Source organism: Phyllostomus hastatus, unplaced genomic scaffold (genome assembly GCF_019186645.2).
Source record: "Phyllostomus hastatus isolate PE091 unplaced genomic scaffold, TTU_PhHast_1.1 phas_scaffold_93, whole genome shotgun sequence".
NCBI lineage: Eukaryota > Metazoa > Chordata > Mammalia > Chiroptera > Phyllostomidae > Phyllostomus > Phyllostomus hastatus.
Window position 1 is genome coordinate 24795816 of NW_025334042.1, and position 26633 is coordinate 24822448.

The window sequence follows — 26633 nt, forward strand, 5'->3', positions numbered from 1 at the left end:
GTCCTGCCACTGTTAATGTAACAAGAATGGTTTGCGAAACATCAAGCAAGCTGGCAGCCAAGGAGAGTGACTGGAACGCTCATGTGTGAACAATGATGACTTTACTGTACTAGTCAGTGGGAGCAGTAGATGCCATTGAGTGAGCATGTGTACTGTGGTCGTCACATTCAAAATGACTGAGTGAGTAGAGCAACTACTGCATTCTGCATTAAACTTGAACATTCCTCCCCAGAAACTATTTGGGGGATTCAGAAGGTCACAGCTATGGGCAAACTGGTGATTGGCAGCTTCATCATGACAACGAGCCCGCTGGTGCATCACGCCTTGTGCAGTTTTTTGGTGAAAGATCGAGTCATCTGCTTTGGATGGTATGGCTCAGTGGACTGAGCATTGGCCTGAGAACCAAAAGGTCACCAGCTTGATCGCAGTCAGGGCATATGCCTAGGTTGTGGGCCAGGTCCCCAGTGGGGGTGTGTTAGAGGCAACCGGTAGATGTTTCTCTGGTACATCAACGTTTCTTTCCCTCCCTTTCTCCCTCCCTTGCCCTTTCTTGAAAAATAAATAAAATGTTTCTAAAAAAATCACCCAGGTGAGGTGACTCAGTCCCCTTTAGAAGCCCAGATTTGGTACCCTGCAACTTCTGGCTTTTCCCACAACTAAAATCACCTTTAAAAGGGATGAGATTTCAGACTATTGGTGAAATTCAGGAAAATATGATGGGGCAGGTGATGGCAATTGGTAGAACTGTGTGAGATCCTAAAGTCCCAATTTGGAAGGGGACTGAGGTGTCAAAGTCCTATGTACAATGTTTCTTGTATTTTTATTTTCACCTAGTTCAGAATATTTTTAGAAGCATGTTGTTTATGGGATAGTCCAGATATCTTTTTTTTTTTTAGCAATTTCTAGTTTAATTCCACTGCGATCTGAGAGTATATGAGGTCTGTCCAGAAGGTATCCAGCCATGTAATATGAAAAATAGACATTGAAGAAGATGCAAATTACAACTTATCAAAATTTGTGGAATATAGCTAAAGCAATATCTAGAAAAGGGAAAGTTATAGCATTGAATGCATGTATTAGGAAACAAGATCACTTAAGCTTAAGAAATTAGAGAAGAGCAATAAAACCTCAAAGAAAGCATAAGAAAATAATAAAAATTAGAGAAGTAAATTAAATGATAGCAGGGAATCAATAGGAAAAAAAAAAACAAGATAAAAAACTGGCTCCTTGAAAATATCAATAAAATAGATGAAGCTCTGGTCAGCTTAACCAAGAAAATAATTGGAGAGGTCGCAAATTGTTAATATCAGTAGTCCTTGCTAACTGAGCCCACAGACAGTAAAAAGATAAAAAAGAATATTAATAACTCTATGACACCAATTTGGTAACTTAGATGAAATAGACGAATTGTCTAAAAACAAACTTTGCCAAAATTCAAAGTGAGAAATAGATAATCTGAATGAGCCTATGATTATTAAAGGAAATGCACCAATGATTAATAACCTTCTAAAAAATAAAGAACCAGGCCAAGATGGTTTTACTGATGACTGGTGACAAATATTTTTTAAAAAAGATACCAATTCTCTACAATTCCTATCAGAAAACAGCAGAATGAACACTTATAAACTCATTCTATGAGGCTAGCATTACCCCAATACCAAAACCAAACAAAGATAGGAAAACTACAGACCATTACCTCTCATGAACATAGGTGTAGAAATAGACAGAAAAATATTAGCAAATTGAAGCAAAGTATAAAAATTGCATGTAACAATAAAAAATGAGGGATGCATTATGTCACTAGTGCCCCTACCCTGCTCTGCTGCTTTGGTAAGCCACTGAGGCTAATAACTAGGCGAGTACTGAATATCTTAAGCTAAGTTAGAAATTTATTTATTTATTCCAGGTATACAAGATTGTTTCAACATTCAAAAATTAATTGATGTACTCCATCACATCCTCAGGCTAAAAGAAAAATCATATAAACATATTAATAGAAATAGAAAAAGCATGAGAAAAATCTAATATTAATGGATTACTAAAAACGCAGCAAAAAATGGGTTATACCACTCCACCACAGGTAATATACAGTTGGTAAGTGAACAAATGAAAAGATGCTCAAGATCTTTCATTAATAAGGAAATACATATTAAAACAGATATGGCACACACCTATAGAACGGCTAAAATCTAAAAAACTGACAATACCAAATGCCAATGAAGATGCAGAGCACCAGGAACTCTCATTCATTGTTGATAGGAATACAAAATGGTACAGCCACTTTAGAAAACAGTTTGTCGGATTCTTACAATGCTAAACATAGTTTTACTACACAATCAAGCAATTGTAATACTAGGTATTTGCCTAAGTGAGTTGAAAAGTTGTGTCTACACAAAAACCTGCACACAAACTTTCAAAGCAGCTTTACTTAATATTGTCCAAAACCAGAAGCAGCCAAAATGTCCTTCAGTAGGTGAATGGATAAACGAACTGGTATATCCATACAATGGACTATTATTCAGCAAGAAAAAGACAGGAGTTATCAAGACAGAAAAGACATGGAGAAATACTAAATACATACAGGGAGGGGCAAAAGTAGGTATACAGTTGTTTGTATGGAAAATAATACAATAACTAATCAATAATAACACAAAAATAAACTCTAGCCCTGACCGGTGTGGCTCAATTGGGCATTGTTCCACAAAGCAAAACATCCTCAGTTTGATTCCTGATCAGGGCACATGCCTGGGTTGCAAGTTCAGTCCCCACTCAGAATGCATGCAGGAAGCAAATAATTGATGTGTCTGTCTCACATCAATGTTTCTCTCCCTCTCTTCCTATCCCTTCTCCCCTCTCTAAAAATAAATAAATAAACCTAAAAGAAAAAAAAGGAATTCTGTGTTTTGTGCATTCACAACTGCATTGCTTAGTGAAAGAACCCCATCTGAGAAAGCATACTGTGTGATTCCAACTATATGACATTCTGAAAAAGGTGAAACTAAATGGAGAGTAAAAAATCAGTAGTTGCTAGGAACTGGGAGTGGACATAATGAGAAGACATAAATAGGTGAAACATGGGGGGATTTCAGGGTGGTGACCCACTGTATGATTCTGTAGTGGTGGATACCATGACATTATATATTATCAAAATCTACAGAACTATATTACACAAAGACAGAAACCTAATGAGCACTATGGACTTTAATAATAATATATAACTATTACTCATTAATCATAACATATTCTAATTTCACAACAACTCAAGATGTCAATATTAAGGGAAACTATGCAGGAAAGAAGAATTGTATGGGAACTCTGCACTATCTGCTCAATTTCTCTATCAACCTAAAACTGCTCTAAAAAATAGTCCATTAATTTCTTTAAAAGATAAAAATGAATATTATCACTACTATTACATAACTTGTTCATTAGGTATTACAATGGGATGAGTGGATAAGAGGTATAAATATAGAAAACCACCACCAACTGAAAAATATAACAGAAGTTAAGATCATTTATCATAGCAGCAACAACCACAAAAAAGAACTACAACTAGCAATAAACTTAATAAAGTTGTAGGAAAAAACTCCATTGGGGTAAAAAAGACTGTAATACCACAGTTGATACCTTTTTCCTGTAAGGGAAGAATCAATATTAGAAAAATGTTCACTATGAAACACAAACCAAAATACCTATTCTTTAAGAACAATTAAAATAAAAACCTCAACATACTTTTTTGGAGGATCTCTAGAAACATTCTAAGGTTCATCTAAAAGAATAAATATCTGTGCAGGTTCAAGTCTGAATTATACATCATTCTAATTTCAAAAAGTACAACAGTACAGTGCCTGGCACAAGGTTAAGTGCTTGAAAAGATAACGAGAAACACTGAAAAAAAGAACTAGGAGTGGGAGCTTGCCATAGCCAACTTTAAAATTTAAAGTGAAAGCTATCTGTGATAAGGACAGTGAACAGTGGGATAACAAGGAATCCAGAAACAGAAAAACCATACAGGAATTTAGTATATATCAAAGGTGGCAATTCAAATGCCTAAGGAAAAGATAAACTTGTTAGTATGTTAGCCATTTGGAAAACAATAAAGCCAGATACATGAAACCAAATTATAGATGGAACGAAAAAGTTAAAATATTAAAGTAGTGCAAGACAACAAAATGTGCATTTTATATGCTGAGAGTTGAGAAGGTCTTTTTAAACAAGAGATAAAAACCACTTGTTTTTCTAGTCTGCCAACTGAAAAGTCCAGAAACAACAACCAACTTAAAAGCAGCATACCTATAGCCTAGATTAAATATTATTTCCCATTAAAAGACACCAGATGTCCTTGGAGAAATACTTTATTCCAGATATGGGGCAAAGGATGTACAAGATAAGCCTAGAATATTTTGTTTAACACAAAGCAAGGAAGCCATCAAAATCTTATATTAAGATCACAACCAAAAGACTCGAAAACCAGCTTGAACAGGCCTGCACTGACCAAAGACAGGGCAACTGGATCATCAAGAAGTATAAACAATAACTGTAATGGATTTAAAAACCTCTCAAACATGTTTAAATTCATAAATTTGTTTATAATGATACTAAAATCAAAAAGCAAACAACCAAACAAATCTCATGGTCACCTTTGTGTAGTGTTAGTAAACAACCCATTATTTTGAAAATTGGTAAATAAAAGAAATAATCAATAACCTATCTAGCCCTTTCACTAGGAACTATTTCTCAGAGAAATCAAAGTGTTGATAAAAAGGGAACTGTTACAGCTTAAAACCCTTAATGAAATAATGGATCTAGGCAATGATTCTCAGTGGCTGCTTACCCCACAAAAAGACAAGACATTACGTATCTACTCATGGAAGTACCCAGTGCCATTTCTAAAATAGTCATTATAAAAAAATCAAACCACTATCTGACCAAACATCCAGACCTAACTACCAACTGACAGAAAACACACGGTCAGAGTAACATGCCAAACAATGCCAGCAAAATCTGGATTGTGATACTCTATAAGACAAATGACCTGCTTTTATCAACAACAACAAAAAAATTGCAAGAAAAAGAATTAAGATGGAAGGGTAAACTACAGATTCAAAGAGATTTAAAGAACTTCTCAACAGCAAGCAATGTTTGAATCTTTTTTTTTAAGTAAAGATTTTACTTCTTTTTAAAGAAATGGGAAGGGAGAGAAAGAAAGAAACATCAATGTGTGACAGAAACATCAGTCCTGGTTGGGGGTGTGGGGAGGGTGCCTCTCCCACACCCCTAACCAGGGACCTGGCCCACCACCCAGGTATGTGCTCTGACCTGGAATTGAATCAGTGATCTTTCAGTTCACAGAGCACCCAACCCACTGAGCCTCACTAATCAGGGCCAATGTTTGAATCTTGTATGCCAATTCAAATATAAACAAACAAAAGAGAGGAAGAAATGTAAATACTGAGAGGATATTTGAGGAACTCATGATACAGGGTGGGGCAAATGTACGTTTACAGTTATGAGAACGAGAAGCACAGAGTTTATTCTTGTATTATTATTTATTAATTATTGTACTATTTCCCATATGAACAACTGTAAACCTACCCTTCCCCCACCCTGTATTGAAGAGTTTAATGTTACTTTTCTGCAGACGTGTAGATTATGTTTAAAGAGTGGGGTTTTCATTTTTTAGAGATAAAAGCCTGCCAATTAAAAAATAATTACTAATATGCAATGACGTAAGAGTGGGTAGCTCGATGAAATGAATCTGTATTATATAGACAAGAATTACAAATACAACAAGACCATGTAAAGTATGATTGTATCACAGAACTGAAATTAGGTTATATGTATATTCAAAGCCACTTTAATTCTAGGAAAGGAGAAAAACAGCTTTCAGCTTGAAATATTAAGCATTTCACAATAATGTATCAGTGAAGGAAATAATTTTTAGTTCTAAATCTTATGGAAATAAGGAAGGCTGTTAAATGTTTTTGATCTGACATTAAAGAAATTACAGCACAGCCACTAGGAGACAATAGCTACGACATGTCTTTTTCCAAATGGAACTGAAACTAAGTATGAATAATAAAAGCCATTTGTCATGTTCTTCTTATCCTTATGCTCTTGGTATCCTAAACTTCTCATAGTTCCCTAGGCATACTAGCTCCTTAAGTAATTCCCTACACTTGTTATTCTGACTAGAATTATTTTTGCATAACAAACTCCTACTCATTCTTCAAGACCCAACTTAAAAGTAATGTCTATAATGACTTTCTTAACCATCCTAGCATTACATTAACCATCTACTATGCTTTCTTATACTGTACTTTATTTGTTTGAGGCTTTTTGGATCTGCTTCCTTAAGGGCCAAGAGTGATCTTAATTCTAGCTCCTAACACATACACCTTCCTAGACGGTGCTCCATAAACACTTAATCTCTACACACAGTAAAAGACAGTTGAATTAAATGAATGAAAGAAATAATCAGGACTTCTGGTCAAGATTGCAGCACAAGTAAACATGATTCACCTCCTCACAAAACCACATCAAAATGACAACTAAACTATAAAACAACCACCACTCAGAACTGTCACAAATCTAGTTAAATAGAAATGTGACTAGCATGGAATGAAAGAAACCCCATCCATCCAGACTGGAAGAAGGGGCAGAGATGCAAAAATTGGCTGGTCCCACATCCACATGTGGTAGATAAAAATTCAGGAGGGATATCACGAGAGTGAGGAGTCCCAGCCAAACACCAGGCCCCAGACCTCAGGGTTGCAGTGCCATAGACCCGTAACTTCTGGCTGCAAAAAGCGACAGGGATTGAGTTGGTGGAAGGGACTTCTAGAGTCCCAGGCAGTTCCTCTTAAAGATCAAACACACACACTTCCTCAGACTCACTCCCTCTGAGCTCCAGCACCAGGGCAGAGGCCTGAAAGGCAACAGTGTCATACAGGGAGGAAATGAAGTGTCTGATATCAAGACGAGAGCTGGGAGACAGTTTTCTCCCAAACAGAAAGGTGGGCAGAGGCTACTGTCCCTTTCTAAGTCCTCTCCCCACAAAGACACAGAACAGGCAGCAGGTGGGTGAGTGCCATATCTGAGACTCCATCAACCAGGCTAACACTGTTTGCCCTGCCCTGGAGATCCCCTGAGACTCCATCCCAAACAATGTATGGGGCTACCCAAGCTGTTAACAGTGGTTTTTCCGTATGAATGGTCTTGGCTCATGCTTCAAAACTTTCTAAATTCTCTCAAACAAGTAACAGCTGGTGTCAGTGGGCCCCCAACCCTCATACCTCTTGATGAGTGGCCCCACACCCAGTACTGGCAGCAACCAGCCTAGATTTACAGTTTGGCTTCGCCTGGGAATCTTGAAGCCCAGCACAAGTAGCAGCCATCTCAGATTGCGTTATAGTTTAGGAAGGGTGGCCCTAGGCAGAAAGAACACAGGTAGGGGCTGACCTTGGCCTGTACCATGTCTGAAACCCCAGAGCCTGTGCACCCAGTGAACAGCTAGAGACCATGTTGGAGTGCCACCACCCTGCCCCCGCACAGCTAATCCTCTATGGGGTAGCGGGGACGGTGGAGGTTGGTGGTCAGGGGTCACAGCCAGTCCTTGCAGCTGACTGGACTGTGTAAATCCCTCCCATTGATTTGCCAACAACAACCAAGGCTCAACTACAAGACGGTGTACTCAGCCAACACAAAGGGCACACCTCAAGTACCCAACTTGGATGATACTAGAGGCTGTGCCACTGGACCCTACAGGATACCTACTACATTAGGCCACACTACTGAGACACGGAGTCATAGCAGCTCTATCTAATACATAGAAACAATACAGGGAGGCAGCCAAAATGAGGAGACAAAGAAACATGACCCAAATGAAATAAAACTCCCCAGAAAAAGAACTAAACAAAATGGAGACAAGGATTCTACTACATGCAGAGTTCAAAACATTGGTTATAAGGATCCTCAATGAAAATAGGGAAAGAGAAGAGGAACTTAGTGAGAATGTCAACAGAGACAGGAAACATAAAAATGAAGATATAAAACATGAAAAAGAACCCGTTGGAAATGAAGAACAAGTTAACTGAAATGAACAATATATTACAGGCAATCAAGAGTAGAGCAGATGAATCAGAGGATCAAATCATTAATTTGGAGGACAAAGAAGCAAAAAGCACCCTATTAGAACAGCAAAAAGAAAATCGATTCCAAAAAAATAAGGAAAGTATAAGCCTCAGAAACAACTTCAAGCAAACCAACATTCACATCATGGGGTTGCCAGATGAAGAGAGAGAGCAAGAAACAGAAAACCTATTTGATAAAATAATGATGGAAAACTTCCCTAAGATGGTGAAGGAAATAGGCATACAAGTCCAGGAAGTGCAGAGAGTCCCAAATAAGATGAACCGAAAGGCCCACAGTAAGGGAGCTCCCACATGACTGTCAGCTGATTTCTCAACAGAAATGTTGCAGGTCAGCAGGATTTGGCAAGAAATATTCAAAGCGATAAAAAGTAAGAAACTACAGCCAATATTACTGTACCCAGCAAAGGTATCACTTAGAATCAAAGGATAAATAAAAAAGCTTCCCAGATAAGAATGTAAAATTTCTTTAAGAAAGAAAAGATAAAAAATATGAATGATAAAACTGCAATAAATATGTATCTATCAATAAGTACTTTAAATGCAAATGGATTAAATGCTCCTAACATATAGGAAGACTGAATGTATAAGAAAACATGACCCTTACATGTGCTGTCCATAAGAGAGTCACTTCAGATGGAAAGGTAGAAACCAAAAGAAAGTAAAGGGATGGAAAAAGTTATTTCACGAAAATGAAAATGAAGAAAAGCTGGGGTAGCAAAACTTATACCAGACAAAGTAGATTTTAAACAAAGGCTATAACAAGAGACAAAGAAGGTCTCAGCAATTCTTCTTCTGAGTATTTATTCAAAAAACCCCCAAACACTAAACTGAAAACACATATGTATCCATATGTTTATTAAAGCATATTGACAGTAGCCAAAATATGGAAACAACTTGTGCCCACCACGGATAAAGAAGTGATGCAAATACACAGGGTGGGATAAAAGTAGCTTTACAAGTGTTCATATGGAAAATAATACAATAATTCATAAATAATAATACAAGAATAAATTCTGTGTTTCACATACAACTGTAAAACTACTTTGCCATACCCTATATCATGGAATGATTCAGCCATAAAAAATAATCATGCCATCCGCAACAACATGGATGGACCTGGAGAGTACTGTGCTGGGTTAAATAAGTCAGACAAAGAAAGACAAATACCAGATGATTTAACTTATATGTGGAATCTAAAAAACAAAATAAGCATGCAAACAGAACAGAAACATACTCATATGAACATTTTATGGGGTGCAAGGGAGGGTCATAGGGGATGGGTGAAAGGGTGAAGGGTTTAAGAAGTATAAATTGGTACAGAACAGTCATGAGGATGTCAAGTATAGCATAGGGAACAGAGTCAATCATATTATAATAACTATGCATGGTGTCACATGGGTTCTACGTTTTACCGGGGTGCTGATCACTTCATAAGTTATAAAACTATCTCATCACAGGGTTATACACCTGAAACAAATATGATATTGTATGTCAACTGTAATTTAAAAATAAAAAATACTAAAAATATAATAAAATAAAATGAATTAACCCTTCTAACACCTAAAAACAAACAAAAAAGATATACTAATGACTCTTGCAAATTACTCTGTTAGTACCTGGAAAGCAATGTGACTCACATCTGGTACCAACATATGTCAGATGCTAGGACAGATAAAACAAACAAAAAAACTAATACTGAAACACATTCCCTAATAACCTACCATTGCACAATGAATGTCTTTTATATACATTTCTTAGCTTAGGTGCCACTGGATCTATATAACAAAATATTTTTTGCTAGAAGTGGTTTAAAAAGAAAATTTTAATAAAACTATAGATGACAGAAATCTGAATATAAAAGTATTCTAAAACAAAGAACATTTATGTATATCAAATAAAATTGCCATTTACTTTTTACAAGACTGCCACAGACACATGAAGTTGTGTCCAGGTTTTCTCACTGGTTCCCCATGTTGACTAGATGCACTGAACGGAGAAGGCTGGGAACTGCTAGGCTGGCTCTGCACTTGCACAGCTGGTGAAGGCGTCACAGGAGTGTTCTGTGGAAAAGCACAACCACACAGTTTGTGAAATGACGTAAAAAACCATTTTTGATATAAGCTTATGTCTGATTACACTGATAGGTGTACACTCCTAACATGAAATTTACATTCATAGTTTTAATGACTATCTTTTAAATTTCTAAATTTTTAAAAATTTAAGGTAACCATTCTTAAACAAATATTTAAGAAGTAATTTTCTTGTATTTCATATGAACCACAGAATCAAGATCACGCTGTTGCTGTTGTTATAGATTATACATTATTTAGATTAAAGTTTTTTATATTAATAAAATTAGGTAGGAAGACACAATCATAGATTAAAATGAGAAATAACTCTACTGTAAATACACCCATTTGATTTACTTACGTATATAACTCACAAGAACAAATCAACTGCAAATTACCATCTCTTTGTATATTTCCTTTTAGATTTTATAAACAGTGTAACATAAAATAGTGTATAGTAAAAAGCAAATAAAATTTCAGATATCGCCCTGACCGGTGTGCTGCAGTTGGCTGAATAGTGTCATACAAGGAATGCGAAAGGTCACCAGTTGAATTCCAGCCAGGGTACAGGAATGGGTTACAGGCTAGGTCCCCCGGTTGTGGGCTTGTGAGATGCAATCAATTGATTTTTCTCTCACATGTTGATGCTTCTCTCCCTCTCTTTCTCCCTCCCTTCCCCTCTCTCCAAAAATAAATAAAGCATGTATAAAGGGCACATGGAAAAAGCCAAAGGGGACTAGGATCCAGAGTGGGAGGTGGGGATGGCTGGGGTAGTGGGGAATGGTGTGGGGGGGGGGAATGGAGACCACTGTACTTGAACAACAATAAAAAAAATTTCAAAAAAAGGAGAAAATTCAGATTTAAAAATATAATGTAACTGTATAAGTAAAATTGTAAACATTATTTTGCAATAAGCTCTTTTAATGAACTTTAGTTTTCATAGTTGCTCAGTTATAACTTTCGATGAATAATACAAGAATTCTAATTGCAAGTATAAAGTTTGACATTTAAAAAAAAATCCTCACCCAAGAATATGTTTATTGATTTTAGAGGAAGAGGAAGGAAGAGAGGAAGAGAGACACAGAGAAACTGATATGAGAGAAAAATATTGATTGGTTGCCTCCCATACATGCCCTGACTGGGGATGGAACCCACAACCTAGATATGCACCCTGAATGGAAATCAAATCTGTATCCTTTTAGTGTATGCTGCAGGGGTGTCGAACTTTTTGGTGTCTCTGGGCCACACTGGGAGAAGAGTTGTCTTGGGCCACACATTACATATACAAATACAAACGAAAACTGATGAGCAAGAAAAAGGTTTTAAGTAAATTTAGGATTTTGTGTTGGGCCACATTCATAGCCATCTTGGGCTGCATGTGGCCCATGGGCCACAGGTTGGGCACTCCTGGATTAGGCAACAGTCCAACCACCTGAGCCACTGAGCCAGGACGCAGGTAAGCCTTTCAAATATAAGTTTTTTTCCCCTTCTATATCTCACCCCCTTCTCTCTGAAAAACACATAAGTAAATTATTATTAATGTATCTTCAAACAATTTGAGGCAATACATTTTCTTTCAATCCTTAACTCAGATTTCATTCATAACATATCACAAAAGGAAAAATAATATTGAATTTCTCATCAAAATGGCACACCATTTTCAAAGCACTGTTTAAAGGTAATAAATTTAAACTTTGAGAAAATATTAAATATACTTGCTAGTTTATAAGACTATTGGAAATAGTTGGGCCAAAGATATGTTTCTAAAAGCCTCAGATTAAAAATTATAACTTTGTTTTAAACAGATGAAACACAAACTCTTAAGACTATAGCATAAAAGTGAAAAAAGGAAGAGAATAGCCCTGGCTGGCGTGGCTCAGCTGACTAGGTGCCATCTAGCAAAGCAAAAGATCACCAGTTCAATTCCTGGTCAGGGCACATGCCTGGGTTGCAGGCCTGACCCTCCAGTTGGGGCGCATGTGAGAAGTAACTGATGATCATTGTTTCTCACATTGATGTTTCCATCCTTTCTCCCTACCTTCCCCACTAAATCAATCAATCAATAAAATCTTTAAAAAAAAGAAGAGAACAAAATGCTGAAAAAGTTCTTAGAAATGTGAAGTCATAAAAGCTTTTGCATTTTAAGGTCTGAGAAGAAAAATTTACTTTTGTGATGTAACTGAAATTATTTCTGTAATAGGATCCCACCCTTAAGATTTTACAATATTGTTAGTGAGAAAACATATACATGCATTAAAAACATTCATTTTAGGACAATACAGGTGTGTGTCATGGATAAGATGTAAACTTTCCAGCTTCACAGATCTGGACTCAAATTTCAATTTGCCTTTCAACTAGCTTTGTGACTTGGGCAACCTACTTAACCTCTCTGATCTTTAGTTCTGTCATCTATAAAGTATAGGTAGTAAAATCTATCTTACAGGATGATGGGAAGACTAGAGAAATTATACATAAAGACCCTAGCTCTATATTCTCAATAAATGGCAACTGCATTGTTATTATTCTACTAGAGAAGTTCAGAAGGGAAACCAAATTTTGGAGGAAGGATGATTGATTTCATTTTGGGGACAGTGACAGATCAACTACAAATGTATATCAAAAGAAGTTATTACTGGAAACATGCATTTAACAAACATTTACCTGGAAATCCCTAAAGGCAAATTAGGTATTTTATTGACCATCTTGTCTTATATTTGTAAATATTTGTAAATTAAGTTTATTTTTATAAGGGCTAACAAATCTTTATACTACTTTATTTAATTGTGGAACTCTTTTTGGTATCACATAGAAAATATAATAACAGGAAATCATAGGATATTTTAACTCCAAATGATAGCTGTGGCAAGGATTACTGAAGTTAATTCAAGATGTTAAATTAAGAATACATAACTTTCAGCCAAGATGGAGGCGTAGGTAGAAACACTTCACTTCCTCACACAACCAAAAGGATAACAACCAACTTAAAAACAAGAAACTACCAGAACTGCCAGAAAATCAAACGGCATGGAACTCAGACAAACAAGAAGTGAAAGAAACATTCATCCAGATCAGCAGGAGGGGCGGAGATTGGCAGCTGGGCAGGGAGGACATGCAGCAAGGTGGTGGATGAAGGCACTGGCAAGGCAGGGGCTGGCTGACCTGGAAACGAAGGACTCAAAACCTCTACCTATGGAATCCTGTGGGGGTTGCAAAGGTGAGAGAAACTCCCAGTCTCTCTTTGGAAAATGGGGCTGACCCCAGGGAGCCAGCAGCATTGTTCCCTCTCTAACCCCTCCCCCACAGACAGCCACAGAACGCAGCAGAGGGTTGCCCGTCACAGTAAATACCTAAGGCTCTGCCCGTTACAACATAACAGGTGTGCCAAGACAAAGAAATATGGTCCAAATGAAAGAACAGATTAAAATGCCAGAAAAAGAGCTAAGTGGCAAGGAGATAGCCAACCTATCAGATGCAGAGTTCAAAACACTGGTAATCAGGATGCTCACAGAACTGACTGAGCTCATTTGCAAAGTGAAGGAAGAAGTGAAGGCTATACAAAGTGAAATAAAGGAAAACATACAGGGAACAAACAGAAGGGAGGCCAAGACTCAAATCTATGATTTGAAACAGGAGGAAGAAATAAACGTTCAACTGGAACAGAATGAAGAAAAAAGAATTCAAAAAAGTGAGGAGAGGCTTAGTAACCTCTTGGACAACTTTAAACATTCCAACATCCAAATCATAGGGGTGTGTCAGAAGGAGAAAGGGAAGAGCAAAAGACTGAAAACTTATTCAAACTAATAATGAAGGAAAACTTCCCCATTCTGGCAAAGGAAACAGACTTCCAGGAAATCCAGGCAGCTCAGAGAGTCCCAAAGAAGTTGGACTCAAGGAAGCACACACTGAGGCATATCATAATTACATTACCCGAGATTAAAGTTGAGAGAATCTTAAAAGCAGCAAGAGAAAAGGAGACAGTTACCTACAAAGGAGTTCCCATTAGACTATCAGCTGATTTCTTAAAAGAAACCTTTTAAGCAAGAAGGCACTAGAAAGAAGTATTTGAGGTCATGAGAGGCAAGGACCTATGCCCAAGATTGCTCTATCCAGCAAAGCTTTCATTTAGAATGGAAGGGCAGATAAAGTGCTTCCCAGAGAAGGTCAAGTTAAAGGAGTTCATCATTACCAAGCCCTTATTATATGAAATGTACCACTTTGTCTTGGGACTTAACCAAGAAAAAGAAGATCAAAACCAATGAACAGTAAAATGACAACAAACTCACAACTATTGATAACTGAATCTAAAAAACAAAAACAAAAACTAAGCAAACAACTACAACAGGAACAGAATCAAAGAAATGGAAATCACATGGAGGGTTATCATGGGGGAGGGGAGGGGGAGAAGGGGGAGAAAAGGTACAAGGAATAAGAAGCATAACTGGTAGGCATAAAATAGGGGGAGATTAAGAATAGTATTGGAATTAGAGAAACCAATGAACTTATATGTACGACCCATGGACATGAACTAAGTGGGGGGTGGTGCTGGAGGGAGAGGGAGCTGCAGGGCAGAGGGGAGATAAAGGGGGAAAAAAGTGGGACAAATGTAATAGCATAATCAATAAAGTGTACTCTAAAAAAAGAACATATAAAAGACATGTTAGCCAAATGCGAAAACTTGTAAATCCTAATTCAAGCAAGTATTTTTTGAGATGGCTAGAGAACACTGAACATGAACTGGGTGTCAGAGGATATTATTAAGAAACTGATATTTTTGTTAAGTAGGGATTTGTTACTGGGAAATGTACATTTAAAAATACTTAACTATTAGAGAAATATATACTGACATATTCATTAGTAAAATGAAATATTTGGGATTTGTTTTAAAGTACTTCAGGAAAAAAATGGTGGTGGTGGGGAATAGATGAAACTACAAAGACAAAATGGTGGTAAGATTTAATCTAGGTGGCACACAAATGGGGGCTCACTGGCTCTGCTTTTGTGTATGTCTAAAAAGTTTCACAATAAGAGTAAACAAAAAATGAATTAAATAGAGCTAAATATATCAATGAAACAAAATAATTAAAGTAGTTACAGACCATACCAAGTGAGAAATTCCAAGAAACATATTTATTTCTTTGACCATGAGTTACTATTTTTAGGTTCCCTTCTTAAAAATTATACATTTCTGTCAACAAAAAGTTTTTAAAATACGTTGTTTGTATTGTACTGTAGGTTTTTCAAAGTACCACTTAAATTTATTGTGTTTTAAGAGTAGGTCTTTTACATGAGGATGCAACATATATTTCTTTCAGGATGTAAGTTTCTCTTTACATTATTGTTTGCTGTGACTTGCTGAATCATTAACCCTAATCATAACTGAAATGTAAATGTAAAAGTAGATTTCAAAGTGATCAAGTGTGAGCAATATTCTATGTCACAGGTCTACTCTGGTCTACTCTACTGAGAATGAACTAATATTTAACATTGGTTTGTTTTTTTAATTAAGGCAATAAAGGCACAACTCCCATATTGAGTAACCAGATAAGTAAAATTACACAAAGGATATGAAACAATTCGATGATTTCTTTTGTATGTACAAAACCTTAAAATGCTATTTAATGTAGCAGTTTTGGGGGAGCAAAGATACTGCATTTTGTTAAAATAAGAAATTAGGCTCTTGCTTTCCTTTATCATCTTTTCAAGAGTAAATTAAGACAGAAAATTCTAGATTACTCTAATATTTCCTGATATAAAATTTGGATTCTGAGGCTCTTCAATCCTTACTTTCTTATCAATATTAAACTTTAAAGACCTTAAAATAAATTTAGGTTTATTTTAAAATTTAAACATTTTAATCTGGTAGAAAAACTACAAAGTCATAATTTATTTTGCTCAAAATAAATTCTTTACTAAAAAAGTAAGAAAATAGTCCTGGCTGGTATGGTTCAGTGGAATGAGTGCTGGCCTGTGAAATCATAGGGTCACCAGTTTGATTCCCAGTCAGGGCACATGCCTAGGTTGCAGGCCATGTCCCCAGTAGGGGGCAATGCAACATTAATGTTTCTCTCCCTCTCTTTCTCCCTCCCTTCTCCCTCCCTAAAAATAAATAAATAATAAAATCTTTTTTAAAAAAGTATGAAAATACTGCGTTCAATTCTAGCTATACATTTTTAAAATGTTTTGTCCTGCCTGGTGTGGGTCAGTGGATTAAGCACAGTCCTGTGAACAAAAAGGCTGCTTGTTTGATTCCTAGTCGGGGCACACGCCTGGGTTTCAGGCCAAGTCCCTAGCAGCAGGCACACAAAAGGCAATCACACACTGATGTTTCTCTCCCTCTCTTTCTCCGTCCCTCCCTGCTCTCTAAAAATACATAAATAAAATCTTTAAAAAATTGTTTCTATTGAATGATGTATTGATGTATTGATTTTAGAGACAGAGAGGAATGGAACGATGAGAGAGAGAGAGAGAAGAAACACTGATTTGTTGTTCCACTTATCCAGGCATTATTGTTTGATTCAGACCAGGGATCAAACCCACAACCTTGACACATAGGGACAATGCTCCAACCAACTGAGCTACCTGGCTAGGGCTCTTGCTACACATTTTGAAAGCCACTTATAAAATAAAGCTGGTTGAGGTAAATAAGCTGATGAATAAACCAGACACCATGATACGTAAGGTCTAACTGAAAGAACTTGTAAAGTGTATTCTAAAGAGTTAAGTAAGGAGAGATACTTTCAAACACTTGTTAGGAACAAGAAATAGATTTACTCTCAGAAAATAGATGATACTTGTGTGGGTGGGAACTTTACTTCAATACTTAAAAATGAGGGTCTTAAAGGCTCTTTCTGCTCCTAATTTCCTTAAACTACTGAGTTCTTTTCTCTTATTAAATATAAATCTAGATAATCAATACATTCCAAGCCTCTCTGGCAAGAACACATTGAAATGTTAAAAAAAAAATTACGTTCAGGGGTAATATCTTCCTTAGTTATTACAATGTGCTTCTAGTCTACAAACACTGGGACTTTAAAAAAAACACTGAAATCTTATTCTCATGGCTCTTGCTAAAATGATCTATTACTATTACTAGATGCTGCCTTCTTAAGGATACAGATCTGCTTGCTTTCGGGTTGAGTAATTTTTTAAGCTCAAATTTCTACATGCCAACCAAACACTAATTTTAGAAATAAAGAATGTTGCTATTTTAAATAAATTACATTCTTGGGGAGAATACATAGAAATTTAGTACACAAGGAAAGGAGGAATCAGGAAGATACCAATATTCATAGTGTTACATAGCACCTTTCTGGAATGATTCCTGTGTAAAGGACAAAACTGGGGGCAGCATATAAAAAATACTTTAAATAGACACATTCTTAACTAAACTATTTTTATGTACAAGAATTTGGCATGTCATAAGACCATGAAATTAATAGATATAAATATGTTCAACATGTGTTTTACAAGCTCCTGGAAAAGATAAGTCTTTTAACAAAAATTGTTTCATATTTTTATTCACTTTTCTTTTTTATATGCCAATCTAGTTTTATACCTCAAGAATATATCAATTCATAAATAGTGGAAGAGGGTAGGCCTTTGAGAAACAGTATCCTGTATGTTGTACTTGCAAATATAACAATGAAAATAAGTAACTACGAATAAAAAATTTGCCTTAAGCCCTGGCTGGTGTGGCTCACTAGATTAAGTGCAGGCCTGCAAACCAAGGGGTTGCTGGTCCGATTCCCCATCAGGGCACATGCCTGGGTTGCAAACCAGGTCCCCAGTAGGGGGTATGTAAGAGGCAACCACACATTGATGTTTCTCTCCCTCTCTTTCTTCTTCTGTCCCTTCCTCTCTCTCTAAAAGTGAATAAATAAAATCTTAAAAAAAAATTCACCTTGAAGTGCTTCTCGAAAAGTATAACTTACTTTGTATTTATATTATACTACCTAGCTAAATCTACTGAAATACAAAATGTATGGTCATACCATTTACTTTCATATATTGTTCTTTTTTATTGCATTTTTTTTTCCTGTAATGAAATCAATATAGCTGACTAAGGGCAGTGAGAAGGAATAAACTCAAGAAAAAAGAAAAATGAAAAACCAAAAACCAAATACCAATAGTATTAGGAAGGATTACCTGTTGGTCATTCTCTGTAGGAACATTCCTGTGCAGTCTTTCTACCCCTGAACATTCTGCAAGTCTGGAAGTCACTTCTTGGGGTCCAGGTGCCTCCTTAACATCCCCAGACCCCTTAATATGGTGGAAATAATGTTTGGCTTAAAAATCATACTTAAAATCTATTTCATTTATCCCTTTAAGGTACCAATTCCAATGCAAAATGGTGTTAAACCAAGGTCTAAAATGCAATTTTAAGAGAATATAAAGAAATTTAAAGAATCTCGGTAGCAATGAAAATGGTTTTCTGTTAGCAGGCTCTGAAGAAGGCCCAACCATCTACCCTTCAAAGGAAACTTATGATGTCATCTTGAACAGCTGATCACTTTGTAGCCTTTATAGGTATTTTATCCTATAAAGGAAGATAAAATATATCTCACCATTATTGGGTGTCTAACTATGTAGCACACACTGTGCTAAGTACTATACATAAGAATGCTATTTTTTGATTCTCATAGACACACACATACACACATCTTTTTTCCCTGCAAAGTTTTACATTTCTTCATGCCAACCAAATACTAACTTTAGAAAGAATAAATGTAACTATTTTAAATACACTACAAAGTTAGTAACCAGTTTTCAGATTAAAATGGATTAATTTTATGGCTTGAATCAGATGCATATGAATCCAATGTATTAAGTAAAGAGTTTTTGCATATATGTGGAGACATGAGTATTTTGCAAATAGTGGAGACACGGGTTAAGAGCATGAGTTTTGATTTCACACACAAAGCCAGGTTTCAGTCATGGCACTACCTCATATTTGTGGTGGCTAATATGAGGTCAACATATCGGTGATCTTGGGTGAGTTACTTAGCACCTTGGGGCCTCATCTCTAAAACATAATTAAAATGTTTACCTAACAGAGTTATGAGGGTTAAATGAAAAAATGCTTCAGGTCCTAGTCTTAGGTAGTATTGTTTTTGTTACGTAGGTATCATTATGGAATATAACCACACTGGAAGGTTAAAGAGACAAAAAATAAGGGCTGATAAAAAATCCCATAGTAATGGTGTTTTTCTCTAATTTGGCTTTACTTTATTATAACTAAAAAACAGCAGGCACATAATCAAGATGAACTGGGAAATTATTAAATATAAGAAAAATTATAACTCAACTATCTGAATGTGTACTATATGCTACACATCCCACTATTTAACATTTTTAGTGTTTAATAAATAAAAAACTTGTAGAAGTTTGAGTAAAAATGATTTAGTATTTTCCACCCAAATTCACAATTAATTATGGCCTATACGTACATCCACTCAAGAACACTTAACCTATTTAGGTACCCTAAAATAGATCTAAGCAATACTAACATATGAATTACAATCTCATCATGCCCCCAGAGCAGCACTGTCCACCTGGCTTTATCCATTCACATGAACAAAGATGTATATTAGTGGACGAACTATTCTGAAGCAAGGGGCTCTTTTTTTTTTCTTTCAACTTTCATTTGCTTCCTCCCCATACCCCACATCTAGATTTGGTACTAATGCCAACAATGGCCATAGATCTGCTATCGTCACCATAAGCACAGAGAAGAAACCCAAGCCAGCAGAGTGCTGGCAGAGTTGGCAATAGTCACAGAAGGTTCTGGCTATGTAGTAATTAGGAAAGAAAGTGAAGGAGAAGTAATCCAGGAAATAGGTGAGAGACAACTCTGAGTGAATCCCTAGTTTCAACAGAAATAGCATATAGGATTGTCCTTTTAAATCTTTAAAAGCAGATTGGACCCTTAATACAATAGCACTAACCTAGAAAACACATTTCTTTACAAAGGCATGTAGATGGAATAGTAGGTATTAAAAAGGGAAGAGCAGAATATGACAGTAGAGCAAAGGAGTAAAGAACACAAAATAATATCAAATGGCTGAAACAAATTGAAATTATAAATAGTAATACACTCTGAACAATAAAGGCTAATAATTCAGTATATAAATATAATAAGAACACACTCGATAAAATTCTTATAGGATTCATCTCTTTTACAGAAATACTGTGAAAAGAGCCCCAAAACCACACACATCAAAATCAAATACAGAAATTCACTTTTTGAGGACTGTTAGCAACAACATTCCCCCACTTCAAACTCCAAAAAGGACACTAAGTTACATTTCAAAAATTCTCCCAAAGATTAGACTACAAGTACTTCTATACCTTGTGTCTACAAAATTACCAATTTGGGTTTGTAACAAAATAGAAGGAGTGTTTAAACTATATGCTGAATCAGTGATTTTTAACTTTGCTTATTTTGTGGCACATATAAACTAATTACTAAAATTCTGTGGCACACCAAAAAATATATTTTCTGCCAATCTGACCAAGAAAATAGGTATAATTTTTATTCATTCACTCTGGACAGCTACTGTGTTGGCTGTTGTTATTTTTTAAATTTGATAATCTAAGGGAAAAGAAGTCAGTGCCTGCCCCTGACTAAACAGTCAGGTATTGCATGTTTTAAAAACTCTTGTGGCATGTGCCATAGTACACAGGTTGAAAATCACTGTCCTAAGTTAACAATCAAAAACTGTTTAACATTACAAAAAAAAAAACCCACCAGAAAAACAAAAGCACACCACAGCTTGAGTACATCAATGAACTAACGCTTCAAGAAAAGACATGGAAAAACAGTACATTTCCCCTCAAAATCATTATTCCCATATCAGAATTTTGTAAGAGCAATGGGATAGAATGACTTACCTGTGGGACCACATTCTGTACGTATGATGGTGGATGTTGCTGCTTTTGATGAACAGCACTTTCTATTGCTACTTTAGCTACAGTGCTTGGATCTGCTCCTGCTGGCACGGCAACCATTGTTGCACTGCAGCCAGCATTGTTGGGGTCACTGATTGTAACAATTCTAACGCCTACTTTATTTGGAATTCCTGTGACTGTTTCCCTATCATTATCATCTGCTGGCCTCTTTACAGTTTTGCATTCTGCTGTGCCATTTGTAGACCGAACGTCAGATGATAGGGCAGGAGAATGGGATACTCTTGATCCTGAGTGGGGAACTACCATTTGATGCCCCTGTATAACAGAGGTTGTAGAATGTGGTGAGACAACTACACTTGGGCGTTGCTGAGGCACATCTGAATTCAAACTTGAAGCTAGAGGTCCATTAGGCAAATCAGTACCACTAAATTGCTGTGTTGCCACATTTGAAGCTTCCTGTATACTGCTCACAGATGGTGAACCACCCAAAGTTAATATAGGTCCATTAGAAATTCTTTCTAGTTGATCACCTTTGGCAGTATCTTGCTGAGTGGCATCTAAAGTCCCTTGTGGTTCCATTGGAGATATCTCACCATTTCCTACATGATTGGAAGTTTTGTGATTTGGAATGTTTTTGCTTAAATGGGAACCATCTCCTTTATCAAAATCACAGATTCCATTAACTAAAGGTTTTCTCAAATCACTTTTGATATCCTGCATGTCCATTTGTTCTGAGTTCTGTTTTCCAGATGCTCCATTCTCACCTAATTCTAATGATGGCCCATTACTAATTAGTGAGCACTGATTAGCCTCACTTTGAATTTTCCCTGAGTTTGAAGGAGGTAGACTTGAGTCACTGTACTTTCTTCCATTTAAAAGACTTCCCACCTGCATTTCATTTTCCTTTGTATCCCCATTGCTGGTGTTGGTAGTTCCTCGTCGGCAGGACGGGTTCTCCATGACTTCAATTTTACGTTCATGAACGTGTAAACCTGTTGCTTCTTTTGCTTCCTCCTCCTTTTGGCAAATTATTTTATCACCTTTGAATGGGGGAGTAGCAGTAGTACAAGATGATTGTCCAGCTGGAGATGCTTGACTGGCTGGAAGCGTTTGCACCTGAAGTCCAACTCCTGCCTGGGTCCCGCTCATGGTAATTCCTGCTGGAGCAATGAGCTGAGTTGCATTTCCCTGACTCACAGTTGCAGTTGCAAAACTTGTATTTGGCACAACTGTTATGGTTACCTGGTTTCCGGAAGTCCCTTGGAAAATGGTTGCTGGGCTATTTGAGATCAGTGGGCCTGGCAATATTTGTAAGTTCGAGATGGGCACGGTTTGCACTCCCCCTGTGGGTGGCATTGGACTTTGGACCAACTGAACATTTTGCTGCCCAACCAATAGCTGCTGTGCTGGAGTCTGCCCCTGAACTCCAAAACCTGCTGCTTGGTTATTGGCCACCTGGTATACCACCTGAGGGCTAGGAGCTCTTGCATTATTAGGGGGAGGAACCTGTGGAGCTGGGAGAATAAGCTTACCACCTGGAGTTGAAGGACCACGTTTTGGAAGCAGCAACTGTTTTATCAGACTTGACTCACCAGAGGCAGGCTGACCAACTCCTGAATTTGTTTGCTGTGGTTGAACTTGCATCTGTACTTGTTGTGGCTGCTGAACTTGTACCTGTACCTGTTGAGGTGGGGGTGCTGGTGAATGCTGCTGCTGCTGCTGCCTCTTCACAGATAGCATTTGACTGACAGTAGGAGGTGGTCCCTGTGATTGAGGAGTGGAAGAAGATGACATGGCAGTAGGGACTTGGTTATTAGAAGCTGGGACAGGTGATGGTGAGGAAGATGGAGTTATGTTTGGTTGTCCAGTTAGCTGAACTGTTTGACCAGCTGGAAGAGCTGCTGGATTAGCAAGAACAATTTGGTGAATAGCTGGTGCATAAGTTTGACCTTGTTGAGCTGGCTGGCTTACAATCACTACACTTTGTTGGGTTGGCTGTTGTGGTTGTTGAATAGGCTGTTGTACCACCGTCGATGAAACTTGCTGAGAAGGGAGAGGTTTTGGTGCAATGTTCTGAAACCCTACCCTTGAGGGTTGTGGACTTGGGACACCAGCAATGGTAACCATTTGTCCTGTAGCTACCTGAAAATTCTGTACTGAAGTTGCTGAGACAATATTGGATGCAGAAGTTGTTACATACTGTGGAGGTGCTATGATAACAGTGTCTTGTGGCTGGCTACCAGCTGATGTCTGTTGAGATGAAGTTTGCACAGGCTGGGGTGATGTGGTGATTAACTGTTGACCCTGTGAAACTGTAGAAGTACATGCTGGTATGGTCTGTACTCTGCCAAATATATGACTTTGTGGGACAGCTTGTTGAATTACAGTAACAGGAGTGCCAGAAGGTATCTGACCCGGTACCACTGTGTGTAATGGAGACTGTTGTGGAATTACCGATGGATGGTGAAGCAATGTTTGGGAATTTACAACTGTAACAGGCTGTGGCCCTGTACTGTGATTCTGAACCACAGAACTCTGTGCAGCTCCTCCTCCCACAGCGATGCTGACAGGAACTGCTGTCTGGGGTATAGAATTCTGGATTACTGTAGCCTTAACAACTTCACAGGGAATTGGAGCTTTATTCTGAATGACAGTCACCGGAGCATTTTGCTGCTGGTGGGTATGAACTGAAGGATTTGGTGGCATTCTTGAAACAGTCTGTGCCATAGTATGAACACCTTGTACTGGAAAAGACATTTGTGTTGCAGTCAAATTTGAAGATTGGTTTGTAACAGGAGTCCTCTGAAAATGGTTTCCTACAGTTTGTGGTCCATGAGGGATTCCTGAAAATATAGGAAAGAAGTCAAAATTTATAATAAAGTGACTGAAAAGCTGCATGTAGGAATTATTTTACTTCATATAAGAGAAAATAGTTTTAAGAAATTAATATCTAGAACTCTGCATCTGGAAAAACAAGGAAAAGTTATATATTTTAATGTATATAATATACATTTTATTAACTTGATAATATTTATAATTTTTTAAAAACTTTTTAAAAAAAGATTTTATCTATCCATTTCTAGACAGGGGAGGGAGTGGGGGAGAGAGAAAGAGAGAGAGAGAGAGGGAGAAACATCAATGCGCAGCTGTTGGGGGCCATGGCCTGCAACCCAGGCATGTGCCCTGACTGGGAATCGAACCTACAATGCCCTGGCTCGCAGCCCGAGCTCAATCCACTGAGCTGCGCCAGCCAGGGCTACTTGATAATATTTAAAACAATACAAATTAATACCTGCAGGAGAAGGACTTGAAGATATATCAGGAACAGAATCAACACGAACAACAGGAGTAGAAACTGGTTGTTGCTGATAGTACATCTGAATGGGAAGTGGTATAGCCCTCCGTTTTACTCCTACTACATGAATATGTGCTTGCCCACTGTTACTGGAATCCTCCACTCTCTTCACTGAATGATTTGGAAACACCGTTCTGTAAAGTACACAATACTCAGTTTTGATAACTAGCATGCTAGCAAAAAAAACATTAACTTCTAACAATGTTTACACAAACAGCAGCAGTATACTCATTGCTACTTATGTATGAACCAGTGTGATTCATAGAACTATATTCTGCAAGGGTAAAAAAGAAATATAAAAGATCAATTCTCCAATTTTTAAAGTCATCATTTATTAACTTTGTTGGGTTTTCAACAATTCTACTGCATATATAATGAATAAAAAAGCTGCATTTAGGCAATGCCTATTTTACAAACTTGGCAAAATGTCAGAGCCTTAATATTTGAAGAGTGCTGCCATGTCTTTAACATATTTAAAAGTAGGCAGAAAAAAAAAAGAAAACTTAATTTCTTCTTTCTCTATCTTTGATAAACCTCAAAATGTCCAAACAAACACCAGATGTGATGTCCAAAATTCCCCTGAATTTAAACTTCCACCATACTACAACCTAACCATATGGAATTTTAAGTAGTGAAGATATTTACAGGTATATTCTCAAGAACAAGAGGTGTGGTGATACAAACTGACTTTAAAGTTAAGGACTATGTATCCTACCTAAGACATTTATAAAATCCAGTTGATGTTAGGATTCCACCACGAGCTAATTTACTGCAAGTTGAGAGGTACTCAGAATACATCTCTGCTCGAGAGACAGAACAATCTGGATTTACTTCAAAATGAGCATTTAGCCTAAAAGAGGAGAAAAATAAATGGCATTATGAAAGACACTATAGGAGAATCTATATTTAAGTATGCTTAAACCATTTAAAGGCAATGTATTATAAACTAATTTTACTTTGTCAAATATTACTGTTTCATATATTATTAGCAAAAATACATGCTAGGTTTCAGTTAGACTAAATCAGATAAAGAGATTAACTAATCTACTTATTATAATGCAAAACATCTCTAACAACAAAATAAAAACTGTGCTCACATCCCAGTGAGAGCAGGCAACAAATATTCTACAATAAATAGTTTTATTTAGTGAATATCTACTCAGGTTCCCATCTTGTAATAATCAAAATATAACAGAAGTTCTCAATGATGAGCTGCTGTAGATAAGGAAAATGGAGGGAAAACTGAAGTTAAACTTTGTTTGGCTGTTGGATGAAGTTCCTTCAGAAAAAAAACTTATCAAAGCTTCCAGCTACTCCCTATAGTGATACTTCCCATGCTGCACACTCCCATTCCCCACTTCAGAGACTTCTATTCTTAATCCTGCACAAATTAATTCAAACTTCAGTTTGTCTTTTTCATAAAGAGACTTCCATTTATAAGTTAGGATTGGAGGCCTAGTTATCCTTATAGACTCTTCGTAGGACTCTCTCTATACATAACAAGTCAACACACAGCTGTTTCTTATAAACTGCATCAAATAGTGAGTATGATAAAATAATGATAAAACAAGCCTCTCCTTTTCCCCCCAGAAATGGCAGAAATGTGCAACTGAATTTTATAAGACCAAACCTATACCTAACACCACATATTTTAGAGTGGATGTGATAATAACTTTTTTCAATTTCCATAATCCTTTGAGTGCAGAGTTTTCAAAACTGGATACAAAAAACTTTTTTTGGTTTCAACGTAGAAGATAAACATTTCCCAAATGTTGTTGGAAGAGATTCATCAAGTATGAAGGGTCATGTTATAACAATACAGAAATGTAGAAAGCAAATAGAGATATTTAAAATCATAAACCTGATTTAAGTAGAAAAGTCTAGAGAAAACTGTCATAGGAACAGAGAAAGCACCAAAAATTTGGAACAACAGAATGAAAGAAGCATAGAATGAGAAATGAATAATGTTGGAAAATGGGAGAAAGGGATCGAGGAAAGAAAATTTAAAAAGTAATACATCATTGGAAAGTAATCTTTATTTCAATCTGTTAATCTTCTAAAGAATTTGTTAAAATTCAAAAATAATGTAGAAGCAACTATCCAAGACAAAATGAAATCAAACCAAGTCTACATTTATTTTTTCAGAAA

The 26633-nt window shown here is 36.8% G+C and overlaps 1 protein-coding gene across 2 annotated transcripts in view; it reads right to left on the minus strand.

The window, feature by feature from the left end:
- Positions 1-26633, minus strand: part of ARID2 (AT-rich interaction domain 2) — a 163675-nt gene that overhangs the window by 26991 nt on the left and 110051 nt on the right. For both annotated transcript variants that reach the window (XM_045830159.1, XM_045830158.1), the window contains exons 13-16: positions 25201-25335; positions 24423-24619; positions 21113-23973; positions 10065-10213 (exon numbers count right to left, since the gene is read on the minus strand). In XM_045830159.1, coding sequence (XP_045686115.1) covers positions 10065-10213; positions 21113-23973; positions 24423-24619; positions 25201-25335 — 3342 coding nt within the window. The remainder of the gene's footprint in view (positions 1-10064; positions 10214-21112; positions 23974-24422; positions 24620-25200; positions 25336-26633) is intronic.